Source organism: Oncorhynchus mykiss, chromosome 6 (assembly GCF_057628025.1).
Source record: "Oncorhynchus mykiss isolate SJ-2025 chromosome 6, ASM5762802v1, whole genome shotgun sequence".
In the NCBI taxonomy this organism is placed as follows: domain Eukaryota; kingdom Metazoa; phylum Chordata; class Actinopteri; order Salmoniformes; family Salmonidae; genus Oncorhynchus; species Oncorhynchus mykiss.
The window spans coordinates 4088881-4105000 of NC_143027.1; the positions used below are offsets into that span (position 1 = coordinate 4088881).

Here is a 16120-nt window from a genome sequence, read left to right on the forward strand (position 1 = left end):
TGTCTGTGTGTATTGATGTGTCTGTGTGTATTGATGTGTCTGTGTGTATTGATGTGTCTGTGTGTATTGATGTGCTGTGTGTATTGATGTGTCTGTGTGTATTGATGTGTCTGTGTGTATTGATGTGCTGTGTGTATTGATGTGTCTGTGTGTATTGATGTGTCTGTGTATTGATGTGCTGTGTGTATTGATGTGCTGTGTGTATTGATGTGTCTGTGTGTATTGATGTGCTGTGTGTATTGATGTGTCTGTGTGTATTGATGTGTCTGTGTGTATTGATGTGTCTGTGTGTATTGATGTGTCTGTGTGTATTGATGTGTCTGTGTGTATTGATGTGTCTGTGTGTATTGATGTGTCTGTGTGTATTGATGTGTCTGTGTGTATTGATGTGTCTGTGTGTATTGATGTGTCTGTGTGTATTGATGTGCTGTGTGTATTGATGTGCTGTGTGTATTGATGTGCTGTGTGTATTGATGTGTCTGTGTGTATTGATGTGTCTGTGTGTATTGATGTGTCTGTGTGTATTGATGTGTCTGTGTGTATTGATGTGTCTGTGTGTATTGATGTGCTGTGTGTATTGATGTGCTGTGTGTATTGATGTGTCTGTGTGTATTGATGTGTCTGTGTGTATTGATGTGTCTGTGTGTATTGATGTCTGTGTGTATTGATGTCTGTGTGTATTGATGTCTGTGTGTATTGATGTGTCTGTGTGTATTGATGTGCTGTGTGTATTGATGTGTCTGTGTGTATTGATGTGTCTGTGTGTATTGATGTGCTGTGTGTATTGATGTGCTGTGTGTATTGATGTGTCTGTGTGTATTGATGTGTCTGTGTGTATTGATGTGCTGTGTGTATTGATGTGTCTGTGTGTATTGATGTGTCTGTGTGTATTGATGTGCTGTGTGTATTGATGTGCTGTGTGTATTGATGTGTCTGTGTGTATTGATGTGTCTGTGTGTATTGATGTGTCTGTGTGTATTGATGTGCTGTGTGTATTGATGTGTCTGTGTGTATTGATGTGTCTGTGTGTATTGATGTGTCTGTGTGTATTGATGTGTCTGTGTGTATTGATGTGTCTGTGTGTATTGATGTGTCTGTGTGTATTGATGTGTCTGTGTGTATTGATGTGCTGTGTGTATTGATGTGCTGTGTGTATTGATGTGTCTGTGTGTATTGATGTGTCTGTGTGTATTGATGTGTCTGTGTGTATTGATGTGTCTGTGTGTATTGATGTGTCTGTGTGTATTGATGTGCTGTGTGTATTGATGTGTCTGTGTGTATTGATGTGCTTTGTGTATGGATGTGTCTGTGTGTATGGATGTGTCTGTGTGTACTGATGTGTCTGTGTGTATTGATGTGCTGTGTGTATTGATGTGTCTGTGTGTATTGATGTGTCTGTGTGTATTGATGTGTCTGTGTGTATTGATGTGTCTGTGTGTATTGATGTGTCTGTGTGTATTGATGTGTCTGTGTGTATTGATGTGTCTGTGTGTATTGATGTGTCTGTGTGTATTGATGTGCTGTGTGTATTGATGTGCTGTGTGTATTGATGTGCTGTGTGTATTGATGTGCTGTGTGTCTGTGTGTATTGATGTGCTGTGTGTCTGTGTGTATTGATGTGCTGTGTGTATTGATGTGCTGTGTGCCTGTGTGTATTGATGTGCTGTGTGTCTTTTTCCAGGTGGAAGAACTGCTGTATACGAGGGGTTCTATCCATGGCCATGATATCAGGATTCTTCATGATGATCTACCTGGGACCTATCATGCTCATAGTAGTGGTACGTGGCTTCATATCATGTTCATAGTAGTGGTACGCGGCTTCGTAACATGTTCATAGTAGTGGTACGTAGCTTCATAACATGTTCATAGTAGTGGTACGCGGCTTCATAACATGTTCATGGTAGTGGTACGCGGCTTCATAACATGTTCATGGTAGTGGTACGCGGCTTCATAACATGTTCATGGTAGTGGTACGTAGCTTCATAACACCCTGTTCATGTTAGTGTTATGTAGCTTTATAACACCCTGTTAATGGTAGTGGTACGTGGCTACATAACATGTTCATGGTAGTGGTACGCGGCTTCGTAACATGTTCATGGTAGTGGTACGTGGCTTCGTAACATGTTCATGGTAGTGGTACGTGGCTTCGTAACATGTTCATGGTAGTGGTACGTAGCTTCACAACATGTTCATGGTAGTGGTACGCGGCTTCACAACATGTTCATGGTAGTGGTACGTGGCTTCACAACATGTTCATGGTAGTGGTATGTAGCTTTATAACACCCTATTCATGGTAGTGGTATGTAGCTTTATAACACCATGTTCATGGTAGTGGTATGTAGCTTTATAACACCATGTTCATGGTAGTGGTATGCGGCTTCATAACATGTTCATGGTAGTGGTATGTAGCTCTATAACACCCTATTCATGGTAGTGGTATGTAGCTTTATAACACCATGTTCATGGTAGTGGTATGTAGCTTTATAACACCATGTTCATGGTAGTGGTATGTAGCTTCATAACTCCATGTTCATGGTAGTGGTATGTAGCTTTATAACACAATGTTCATGGTAGTGGTATGTAGCCTCATAACAACATGTTCATATTAGTGGTATGTGGCTTCATAACAAGATGTTCATGTTAGTGGTATGTAGCTTTTTAACACCCTGTTCATGGTAGTGGTATGTAGCTTTATAACCCCCTGTTCATGTTCCCCAACCTGAGCTAGATGTGAACCCCCCCCCCCCCTCCCCCAACTTGAGCTAGGTGTGGAACCCCCCCTCCCCCAACTTGAGCTAGGTGTGAACCCCCCCTCCCCCATCTTGAGCTAGGTGTGAACCCCCCTCCCCCATCTTGAGCTAGGTGTGAACCCCCCTCCCCCATCTTGAGCTAGGTGTGGAACCCCCTGTCCCCCAACTTGAGCTAGGTGTGAACCCCCCCTCCCCCATCTTGAGCTTGGTGTGAGCCCCCCTTCCCATCTTGAGCTAGGTGTGAACTCCACTTCCATAACCTGAGTTAGATGTGAACCCCTCCCCCCTCCCAAACCTGAGCTAGGTGCGAACAGACCCCCCCCCCCCCAACTTGAGCTATATACAGTGGGGCAAAAAAGTATTTAGTTAGCCACCAATTGTGCAAGTTCTCCCACTTAAAAAGATGAGAGAGGCCTGTAATTTTCATCATAGGTACACTTCAACTATGACAGACAAAATGAGGGAAAAAATCCAGAAAATCACATTGTAGGATTTTTAATGAATTTATTTGCAAATTATGGTGGAAAATAAGTATTTGGTCAATAACAAAAGTTTATCTCAATACTTTGTTATATACCCTTTGTTGGCAATGACAGAGGTCAAACGTTTTCTGTAAGTCTTCACAAGGTTTTCACACACTGTTGCTGTTATTTTGGCCATTCCTCCATGCAGATCTCCTCTAGAGCAGTGATGTTTTGGGGCTGTTGCTGGGCAACACAGACTTTCAACTCCCTCCAAAGATTTTCTATGGGGTTGAGATCTGGAGACTGGCTAGGCCACTCCAGGACCTTGAAATGCTTCTTACGAAGCCACTCCTTTGTTGCCCGGGCGGTGTGTTTGGGATCATTGTCATGCTGAAAGACCCAGCCACGTTTCATCTTCAATGCCCTTGCTGATGGAAGGAGGTTTTCACTCAAAATCTCACGAAACATGGCCCCATTCATTCTTTCCTTTACAAGAATCAGTCGTCCTGGTACCTTTGCAGAAAAACAACCCCAAAGCATGATGTTTCCACCCTCATGCTTCACAGTAGGTATGGTGTTCTTTGGATGCAACTCAGCATTCTTTGTCCTCCAAACACAACGAGTTGAGTTTTTACCAAAAAGTTATATTTTGGTTTCATCTGACCATATGACATTCTCCCAATCTTCTTCTGAATCATCCAAATGCTCTCTAGCAAACTTCAGACGGGCCTGGACATGTACTGGCTTAAGCAGGGGGACACATCTGGCACTGCAGGATTTGAGTCCCTGGCGGCGCAGTGTTTTACTGATGGTAGGCTTTGTTACTTTGGTCCCAGCTCTCTGCAGGTCATTCACTAGGTTCCCCCGTGTGGTTCTGGGATTTTTGCTCACCGTTCTTGTGATCATTTTGACCCCACGGGGTGAGATCTTGCTCCAGATCGAGGGAGATTATCAGTGGTCTTGTATGTCTTCCATTTTCTAATAATTGCTCCCACAGTTGATTTCTTCAAACCAAGCTGCTTACCTATTGCAGATTCAGTCTTCCCAGCCTGGTGCAGGTCTACAATTTTGTTTCTGGTGTCCTTTGACAGCTCTTTGGTCTTGGCCATAGTGGAGTTTGGAGTGTGACTGTTTGAGGCTGTGGACAGGTGTCTTTTATACTGATAACAAGTTCAAACAGGTGCCATTAATACAGGTAACGAGTTGAGGACAGAGGAGCCTCTTAAAGAAGAAGTTACAGGTCTGTGAGAGCCATAAATCTTGCTTGTTTGTAGGTGACCAAATACTTATTTTCCACCATAATTTGCAAATAAATTTATAAAAAATCCTACAATGTGATTTTCTGGATTTTTTTTCTCATTTTGTCTGCCATAGTTGAAGTGTACCTATGATGAAAATTACAGGCCTCTTTCATCTTTTTAAGTGGGAGAACTTGCACAATTGGTGGCTGACTAAATACTTTTTTGCCCACTGTAGCTAACTTGTTTTGCAAGTCATGCACACCAACAGATGGAGAACCTACACCAGTCGAGCAATTCATTTCAACAATAATCTTCATTTTAATTTGACTAAGAGGGTTTAATTGGAGTCTATTTCTTCTGAGCCTATAAATTAGTTTACCTCAGCCAGTTAAGTTATGAGGCTTTAACAGCCTAATTGAAGTAGGATTTTTTTTTATTAGGCCTACTTACAATTGCAACTGGTCAAAAATGTTGCATCCTACATGAAACAATTGAAAGAAAAAAAATTCTGCATGTTCGATCTAAAACACTATAGCTAATAATGAAAAGCGCACATTTGTAAATCCCTAACTCTAATTGGAAAGGTAGATAACAAATTATTTGTGACATTGTGGTTACAATAAAGAATGTAAACAAGATGCTGTGTTTTTTTTTTACTTACAATAGTGATGGACAATTGGAGGCATTTTGAAAACAGGTTTTCAAACACTCGTTTTTCACAAGTGTACTGTAGCAGGTGTAGCCCATCATGTTAATGTTTCCTATTAACGGGACAATAGACTTTTCTTAGCCCGGCTACTGTAGTGAAAATCCCTGAACTTGCAAATGTATTCAATGCTTAAGTCCTCTAAAGTGTTACATTTCTAACTCAGAACAGCAGTACAGTGTTTCTTCATCAACATCTTTATACTTTCGTTAATAAAATAACGAGAAAAGACATTGAAATGCGGATGTTTATTTATTAAGCTACATTTTAGTCGCACTTCCACCCAGCTCCACGACCACAGGTCAAACCTTGCTGAGATGATCCATGTAGTTGTTGTATCGTCAGTTTCTCTAGCCATAACATTTTAATGGCCTTGACCAGTTCATCTTTGCTTGTCGGCTTGGCAGAATTACGGATGAATGTTTTCAGTTGATGCCAAACAAGTTCGATCGGGTTTATATCAGGAGACCTTCCTGTAGAGATTAGATTTTTTTTTTTTATATAGATAAACTGTAGGCATACCATAGGTGTTGTAGGTATTTTATTTATTTATATTTAACCTTTTTATGTAGTAAAATAAAGGTCTACTTACTCTGCTGATGTCTTGACCCGGTCTATGCCCTCATTTGCAATGCAAACCCGGGCGACTGTATGTTTTGGGTCATTGTCTGCATTTGGAGAAGGAAAAAAGACAGTTAGCCAAACAGCCAACATTAGGTACAATTACATAAATATACATGTAAATACATCTAAACGTTACAAAAATATTGCTATACCTCCCTTGAAGGAAACGATGTGGTCCCAGAAACACCTCTCTGAGACAAGCATGGAGCAACAGAAATGTTCTGTGATGTCTGCTGAACAATTAAGTTTGGTTTCTCCAGAAAATAAATCATTCAAAAATAACAAACTGGCTTTATTTTAAAATTAGTGAGAATATCTCACCGCATGTTCAAGAATTGACTTTTTCTCACTCGCTCTAGGTTAAATGAAAAACGAAATCTCCAAAATGTTGGTACTTTTTTAACAAAGCGTTTTTATTATTATTAATTAATTTAGAATTATATAAAATTCCCTCAGGATCTGTGAGAATATCTAACGGAAAATGCCCCTTGGAATCTTCCAATCCTTTAAATGTAATTATTGGCGGAGAGTCACCTCATTGAAAAAAAAAATATTTCGATATACTGTAGGCCTACCATAGGCGAAATTAGTTTCATCCGTGTTGAGTAATGTGATGTTAAAAGTGGTGTCGTTATTTATTTAAAGAGCATATTGAAGTTAGAAGCAATAAGGTTTGAAGTACAACTTATTTAGCACCATTTTGCACTGCTCTGAGCATGGGGACTGGTCTCCATCTCCATTTGGGTATTGGTTAGACTAGAATTAGAAAATTAGGGTGCAGAAATGTTATTCTCTTATTATAATCTTTATTTAACTAGGCAAGTCAGTTAAGGCAAAATTCTTATTTACAAGGACAGCCTACTCCTCCCTCCCCGTCGGGGAATTGAACCCCTGTCTCCTGTCCGCAAGACACAGGGATTCTTCAGCTAAATAGCCCAGTACTGTACTGCTGACCGTCATGTTGTACAGCGCCATATTTTCTCTTCCATCCTAACAGAAACACAGAGGGTTTTTCATTTTTCATAGAATAGAAACACCATAATATTAATCAAATTAATTGAGAAAGTACCCATCAATAGTTTGGACACACCCACTCATTCCAAGATTTTTCTTATTTTTTACTATTTTCTACATTGTAGAATAATAGTGAAGACATCACAACTATGAAATAACAGATATGGAATCAGTTAAGAACAAATATTTTTTTACAAGGACAGCCTACTCTTTCCTCCCCATTGAGGAATTGAACCCCGGTCTCCCACGTGCCCGCATTCTCTTGTACAGGACACGGCCCGGTCTCCCTTATGTAAGGAATTCGGCACTTTCCTATGTTTACTACAGCATGTATTGTAGGCTATGTTTACTTGTCAGACTGCACAGTAGCCTAATAAACAAATGCAGGTGGCTTATATCTTCAGAATGCTTTATTATCCAACTGTAAAAGTATATACTGTACAGTACTGTATTTCTTCATCGGCATCTTTATGCTTTCATTAATAAAATAATGACAAAAATACTCTTTCAAAATGCAGATGTTGATTTTAGTTTTGGATCCATAATGAAATACTATGGGAATGAATATCACGGATTTTACAGAAATATTGGAACAAAGTTGTCTAATGAAGGCAAACCATTTAGAATCCTCTTATGCTGTTGCCTTCTCCCGACCGTCACGTTGTACAGCGCCATATTTTCCATCCCATCCTCACGGAAACCCTGAGTGTTTGGTTTTTCATTTTTCTCGGAATTGAAACACCATAATATTTCTTAAAATCAATCCCATATATACTATGTTATTACAAAACAGGTTTTAAATTCTCTGCTAATGTCAATATGGAAGACTAAATCAAATGCTTCTTTAAGATGCCGTCTGGTGGTCAAACTAGCACTAACTTGGCTGACAATTAAATAACGTGCCACAGAATGCTGCAGTAGCCCCGCAAGGTGACGCAACTTTTAACTTCTTCGGGATAGGGGGCAGCATTTTCACTTTTGGATAAATAGAGTGCCCAAATTCAACTTCCTGCTACTCATCCCCAGAATATAAGATATGCATATTATTAGATTTGGATAGAAAACACTCTGAAGTTTCTAAAACTGTTTGAATCCTGTCTGTGAGTATAACATAACTTATGTAGCAGGCAAAACCCCGAGGACAAACCATTCAGATTTTTTTTTTTTGAGGTCACTGTCTATTCAATGCCCTTTCATTGGAAAACCAAAATTTCGAAAGGACTTGTTTGCAGTTCCTACCGCTTCCACTGGATGTCACCAGTTTTTTTAAATTGGTTGAGGTTTTTCCTTTGTGTAATGAAGAAGTACGGCCATCTTGAATGAGTGTCATTAGAAGTGTACTTTTTGAGAGAGGCGCATGACTCGAAAAGTAGCGTCAGTTTGTTGTCTTCCTGTATTGAACACAGATTGTCCCGTCTTCAATTTGATCGATTATTAAGGTGTAAAAATACCTAAAGTTGTATTACAAAAGTAGTTTGAAATGTTTTGCCAAAGTTTTACAGGTAACTTTTGAGATATTTTGAATTGATGTTGCGCAATTTGGAACCAGTGTTTTTCTGGATCAAACGCGCCAAATAAATGGACATTTTGGATATATATGGACGGAATTAATCGAACAAAAGGACCATCTGTGATGTTTATGGGACATATTGGAGTGCCAACAGAAGAAGCTCGTCAAAGGTAAGGCATGAATTAGATTTTTATTTCTGCATTTTGTGTTGCGCCTGCAGGGTTGAAATATGCTACTCTCTCTTTGTTTACTGTTGTGCTATCATCAGATAATAGCATCTTATGCTTTCGCCGAAAAGCCTTTTTGAAATCTGACGTGTTGACTGGATTCACAACGAGTGTAGCTTTAATTTGGTATCTTACATGTGTGATTTAATGAAAGTTATATTTTTCTAGTATTTTATTTGAATCTGGCTCTCTGCATTTTCCCTGGCTATTGGCCAAGTGGGGCGCAAGCGTGCCGCCTATCCCTGAGAGGTAGGAGGAACCAAAGATAGTCTACTAATATGCAGTGGCGATTTTAACATGAAAATATTGGTGGGAATCAACTAAGCTCATATGTATCGAAACCACTATACTACAAAACGCTAATTGCCTCGCTTCATTTATTGGATAGTTACATTGGACTTTGCTATCACAGAAGCAATCAACTGCAAAGATCAGATGCGCAACCCTCTTCTATTTTAATCTGGATTCTCCAGATCAGATCAACCCTCTATCCATTTTAATCTGGATTCTCCAGATCAGATCAACCCTCTATCCATTTTAATCTGGATTCTCCAGATCAGATCACGGACACACCATGACCGATAACTTCTGAAAATAACGTGAAGGTAAACGCTTAAAAAAGGGGGGAGTTCGTAATATTACCACGTTATTATTTATTTTTTAAGTAACCGCAAAAAAAGTTATTATTTTATATGGGTTACCCCCCAAACACTGGTCCTAACTCCTCTCTCACCCCCCCCACCCCTCTCTTTCTCTCTCGTTCTCTCTCCTTGGTAGGTGATGACCATCCAGATCAAGTGTTTTCAGGAGATCATAGATATCGGCTACAGAGTCTACCATTCCTACGAGCTGCCCTGGTTCAGGACACTCAGCTGGTAAGGACCGACTGACTATATCTTTCTTGTCAGTTTCGATTATCCTTTTTTTCCCACTCCCTCATCTCCCCCCTCTCGTTTTTCTCTCTCTGTCTCTCACTCTCTATTCCCTTCTCTCTGTCCCCCCCTTCTCTCTGGCCCCCCCTCCTCTCTCTCTCCCCCCTCTCGTTTTTCTCTCGCTCGCTTTTCTCTTCTCTCTGTACCCCCCTTCTCTCTGTCCCCTCTCTCTCTCTCTTCTCTCCCCCCCCCCCCTTTCTCGTCTCTGTGTCTCTGAAAAATAGAGAGCCATCAACTGTTTCCGGTTTTAATTATATGTGCGACTGTCCTGAGGCTAGGTTAGAGGACATAGAATGACCAGCAGGAGACTGGGATACCATCTGCACTTTATCACCAAACAGGAGACAGGGATACTATCTATACTTTATCACCAGACAGGAGACAGGGATACCATCTATACTTTATCACCAGACAGGAGACAGGAGACAGGGATACCATCTGCACTTTATCACCAGACAGGAGACAGGAGACAGGGATACCATCTATACTTTATCACCAGACAGGAGACAGGGATACCATCTATACTTTATCACCAAACAGGAGACAGGAGACAGGGATACCATCTATACTTTATCACCAGACAGGAGACAGGAGACAGGGATACCATCTACACTTTATCACCAGACAGGAGACAGGAGACAGGGATACCATCTACACTTTATCACCAAACAGGAGACAGGAGACAGGGATACCATCTATACTTTATCACCAGACAGGAGACAGGAGACAGGGATACCATCTATACTTTATCACCAGACAGGAGACAGGAGACAGGGATACCATCTATACTTTATCACCAGACAGGAGACAGGAGACAGGGATACCATCTATACTTTATCACCAGACAGGAGACAGGGATACCATCTATACTTTATCACCAGACAGGAGACAGGAGACAGGGATACCATCTATACTTTATCACCAGACAGGAGACAGGGATACCATCTATACTTTATCACCAGACAGGAGACAGGAGACAGGGATACCATCTATACTTTATCACCAAACAGGAGACAGGGATACTATCTATACTTTATCACCAGACAGGAGACAGGAGACAGGGATACCATCTACACTTTATCACCAGACAGGAGACAGGGATACCATCTACACTTTATCACCAGACAGGAGACAGGAGACAGGGATACCATCTATACTTTATCACCACACAGGAGACAGGAGACAGGGATACCATCTATACTTTATCACCAGACAGGAGACAGGGATACCATCTACACTTTATCACCAGACAGGAGACAGGGATACCATCTACACTTTATCACCACACAGGAGACAGGGATACCATCTACACTGTATCACCAGACAGGAGACAGGGATACCATCTACACTTTATCACCAGACAGGAGACAGGGATACCATCTACACTTTATCACCACACAGGAGACAGGAGACAGGGATACCATCTGCACTTTATCACCAGACAGGAGACAGGAGACAGGGATACCATCTACACTTTATCACCAGACAGGAGACAGGGATACCATCTACACTTTATCACCAGACAGGAGACAGGAGACAGGGATACCATCTATACTTTATCACCAGACAGGAGACAGGAGACAGGGATACCATCTACACTTTATCACCAGACAGGAGACAGGAGACAGGGATACCATCTATACTTTATCACCAGACAGGAGACAGGAGACAGGGATACCATCTATACTTTATCACCAGACAGGAGACAGGGATACCATCTACACTTTATCACCAGACAGGAGACAGGAGACAGGGATACCATCTATACTTTATCACCAGACAGGAGACAGGAGACAGGGATACCATCTACACTTTATCACCAGACAGGAGACAGGGATACCATCTACACTTTATCACCAGACAGGAGACAGGAGACAGGGATACCATCTATACTTTATCACCAGACAGGAGACAGGAGACAGGGATACCATCTACACTTTATCACCAGACAGGAGACAGGAGACAGGGATACCATCTATACTTTATCACCAGACAGGAGACAGGAGACAGGGATACCATCTACACTTTATCACCAGACAGGAGACAGGGATACCATCTACACTTTATCACCAGACAGGAGACAGGGATACCATCTACACTTTATCACCAGACAGGAGACAGGAGACAGGGATACCATCTATACTTTATCACCAGACAGGAGACAGGAGACAGGGATACCATCTACACTTTATCACCAGACAGGAGACAGGAGACAGGGATACCATCTACACTTTATCACCAGACAGGAGACAGGAGACAGGGATACCATCTATACTTTATCACCAGACAGGAGACAGGAGACAGGGATACCATCTACACTTTATCACCAGACAGGAGACAGGAGACAGGGATACCATCTACACTTTATCACCAGACAGGAGACAGGAGACAGGGATACCATCTACACTTTATCACCAGACAGGAGACAGGAGACAGGGATACCGTCTATACTTTATCACCACACAGGAGACAGGGATACCATCTACACTTTATCACCAGACAGGAGACAGGAGACAGGGATACCATCTACACTTTATCACCAGACAGGAGACAGGGATACCATCTACACTTTATCACCAGACAGGAGACAGGGATACCATCTATACTTTATCACCAGACAGGAGACAGGAGACAGGGATACCATCTACACTTTATCACCAGACAGGAGACAGGGATACCATCTATACTTTATCACCAGACAGGAGACAGGAGACAGGGATACCATCTACACTTTATCACCAGACAGGAGACAGGGATACCATCTACACTTTATCACCAGACAGGAGACAGGGATACCATCTACACTTTATCACCAGACAGGAGACTGGGATACCATCTATACTTTATCACCAGACAGGAGACAGGGATACCATCTACACTTTATCACCAGACAGGAGACAGGAGACAGGGATACCATCTATACTTTATCACCAGCCAGGAGACAGGAGACAGGGATACCATCTATACTTTATCACCAGACAGGAGACAGGGATACCATCTACACTTTATCACCAGACAGGAGACAGGAGACAGGGATACCATCTATACTTTATCACCACACAGGAGACAGGAGACAGGGATACCGTCTATACTTTATCACCACACAGGAGACAGGGATACCATCTACACTTTATCACCAGACAGGAGACAGGAGACAGGGATACCATCTACACTTTATCACCAGACAGGAGACAGGGATACCATCTATACTTTATCACCAGACAGGAGACAGGAGACAGGGATACCATCTATACTTTATCACCAGACAGGAGACAGGAGACAGGGATACCATCTACACTTTATCACCAGACAGGAGACAGGGATACCATCTACACTTTATCACCAGACAGGAGACAGGGATACCATCTACACTTTATCACCAGACAGGAGACAGGAGACAGGGATACCATCTATACTTTATCACCAGACAGGAGACAGGGATACCATCTATACTTTATCACCAGACAGGAGACAGGAGACAGGGATACCATCTACACTAGTGGTCAGTTGTGTTGAGGTGCAGTGTCCTTATAGGAAGGGCCTAGTGGTGAGTTGTGTTGAGGTGCAGTGTCCTTACAGGAAGGGCCTAGTGGTGAGCTGTGTTGAGGTACAGTGTCCTTATAGGAAGTGCCTAGTGGTGAGTTTTGTTGAGGTGCAGTGTCCTTATAGGAAGGGCCTAGTGGTGAGTTGTGTTGAGGTGCAGTGTCCTTATTGGAAGGGCCTAGTGGTGAGTTGTGTTGAGGTGCAGTGTCCTTACAGGAAGGGCCTAGTGGTGAGCTGTGTTGAGGTACAGTGTCCTTATAGGAAGGGCCTAGTGGTGAGTTGTGTTGAGGTGCAGTGTCCTTATTGGAAGGGCCTAGTGGTGAGTTGTGTTGAGGTGCAGTGTCCTAACAGGAAGGGCCTAGTGGTGAGTTGTGTTGAGGTGCAATGTCCTAACAGGAAGGGCCTAGTGGTGAATTGTGTTGAGGTGCAGTGTCCTAACAGGAAGGGCCTAGTGGTGAATTGTGTTGAGGTGCAGTGTCCTTATAGGAACGGCCCTAGTGGTGAGTTGTGTTGAGGTGCAGAGTTCTGACCTGTTGTCTCTCTTGGCATCTTTGTCCAACTAAAGAACAGACTGTGTTGAGGGGATTTGATATCCTCACCAGGTACAATCGTGTCTGACCAGGTCACATGGCTCTTGCCCGGGGGAGAGTGTTCTGCAAGGGCCCTTGGCAACCCCCTAGCAACGGAGTACCCAGGACCAGAGATGTGAATCTGGGGGATGGTAGAGTTCTGGAGAGTTCTCTCTCTCTCTAGAAGTTTGTGCCTTTGTATCCCAGGGGACAGAGATGGTTGGGTTTAAGTCTCTCTGTCAAAAATGACGACTAGTTTTATTTTTCAGGTAATAGTCTGAATATAGAGTCCCCCCCCCCCCCCCCCCCCCTCGCCTTGTTGGTTTTTTTATTTTTAGGTTTCTGTAGAGCAGAGCAACCTTTTCCCATAAAGGCGCACAAACAAACTCATACACACCAAGGCTTGAGTTGAGCCAACCATGAGCAAATGCCACTGCCATGCTGGAAGTTTTCATTTATTTTTGTTGTACCTTTTATTTATTTAACTAGGCAAGTCCATTTGGAAAGTACACACGCAGCATGCCCTCTGAACAGCCTAACCCTCCACCAATTGAACTCTGACCTCTGGAAAAAAAAAACACACACAAAACCAAAAGGAATGAATACAATATCCCTGTTTTCCTTCAAGTACTTTTATCCCGATGATGACTTGTGTGAATTGATATTGACTTGTTTGCCTTCCTTTTTAATTATCATTATTATTATTATAATATTTTTTTTTTAAAGGTACTTCCTGGTTTGTGTCAACTACTTCTTCTATGGTGAGACATTGGCGGAGTACTTTGGCGCGTTGGTGCAGAGAGAAGAACCGCTCCAGTTCCTGGTCCGATACCATAGATTTATCTCCTTCGCTGTCTACCTGGCAGGTGAGGCTCAGTGTAACGACATCGGCACCAATGAAGACAAGTGTAAGATAGATAGATAGATAGATGTATCAAATAACATTGTATTTGTCACATGCACCGAATACAACCTTTACAGGGAAATGCTTACTTACAAGCCCTTAACCAACAATTCCGTTTTAAGAAAAATACAATACAAAAGTAAGAAATAACACAAAAAAAAAACAACTACATACAGTGCCTTGCGAAAGTATTCGGCCCCCTTGAACTTTGCGACCTTTTGCCACATTTCAGGCTTCAAACATAAAGATATAAAACTGTATTTTTTTGTGAAGAATCAACAACAAGTGGGACATAATCATGAAGTGGAACGACATTTATTGGATATTTCAAACTTGTTTAACAAATCAAAAACTGAAAAATTGGGCGTGCAAAATTATTCAGCCCCCTTAAGTTAATACTTTGTAGCGCCACCTTTTGCTGCGATTACAGCTGTAAGTCGCTTGGGGTATGTCTCTATCAGTTTTGCACATCGAGAGACTGACATTTTTTCCCATTCCTCCTTGCAAAACAGCTCGAGCTCAGTGAGGTTGGATGGAGAGCATTTGTGAACAGCAGTTTTCAGTTCTTTCCACAGATTCCCGATTGGATTCAGGTCTGGACTTTGACTTGGCCATTCTAACACCTGGATATGTTTATTTTTGAACCATTCCATTGTAGATTTTGCTTTATGTTTTGGATCATTGTCTTGTTGGAAGACAAATCTCCGTCCCAGTCTCAGGTCTTTTGCAGACTCCATCAGGTTTTCTTCCAGAATGGTCCTGTATTTGGCTCCATCCATCTTCCCATCAATTTTAACCATCTTCCCTGTCCCTGCTGAAGAAAAGCAGGCCCAAACCATGATGCTGCCACCACCATGTTTGACAGTGGGGATGGTGTGTTCAGCTGTGTTGCTTTTACGCCAAACATAACGTTTTGCATTGTTGCCAAAAATTTTGGTTTCATCTGACCAGAGCACCTTCTTCTACATGTTTGGTGTCTCCCAGGTGGCTTGTGGCAAACTTTAAACGGCACTTTTTATGGATATCTTTAAGAAATGGCTTTCTTCTTGCCACTCTTCCATAAAGGCCAGATTTGTGCAATATACAACTGATTGTTGTCCTATGGACAGAGTCTCCCACCTCAGCTGTAGATCTCTGCAGTTCATCCAGAGTGATCATGGGCCTCTTGGCTGCATCTCTGATCAGTCTTCTCCTTGTATGAGCTGAAGGTTTAGAGGGACGGCCAGGTCTTGGTAGATTTGCAGTGGTCTGATACTCCTTCCATTTCAATATTATCGCTTGCACAGTGCTCCTTGGGATGTTTAAAGCTTGGGAAATCTTTTTGTATCCAAATCCGGCTTTAAACTTCTTCACAACAGTATCTCGGACCTGCCTGGTGTGTTCCTTGTTCTTCATGATGCTCTCTGCGCTTTTAACGGACCTCTGAGACTATCACAGTGCAGGTGCATTTATACGGAGACTTGATTACACACAGATGGATTGTATTTATCATCATTAGTCATTTAGGTCAACATTGGATCATTCAGAGATCCTCACTGAACTTCTGGAGAGAGTTTGCTGCACTGAAAGTAAAGGGGCTGAATAATTTTGCACGCCCAATTTTTCAGTTTTTGATTTGTTAAAAAAGTTTGAAATA

At 42.0% G+C, this 16120-nt stretch overlaps 1 protein-coding gene across 1 annotated transcript in view; it reads left to right on the plus strand.

The window, feature by feature from the left end:
- The window catches only part of LOC110525165 (phosphatidate cytidylyltransferase 1), a 74913-nt gene that overhangs the window by 26399 nt on the left and 32394 nt on the right, over positions 1-16120 (plus strand). Inside the window, exons 3-5 of the mRNA XM_036979228.2 lie at positions 1682-1778; positions 9314-9411; positions 14307-14446. Of these exons, the coding sequence (XP_036835123.1) occupies positions 1682-1778; positions 9314-9411; positions 14307-14446 (335 nt within the window). The remainder of the gene's footprint in view (positions 1-1681; positions 1779-9313; positions 9412-14306; positions 14447-16120) is intronic.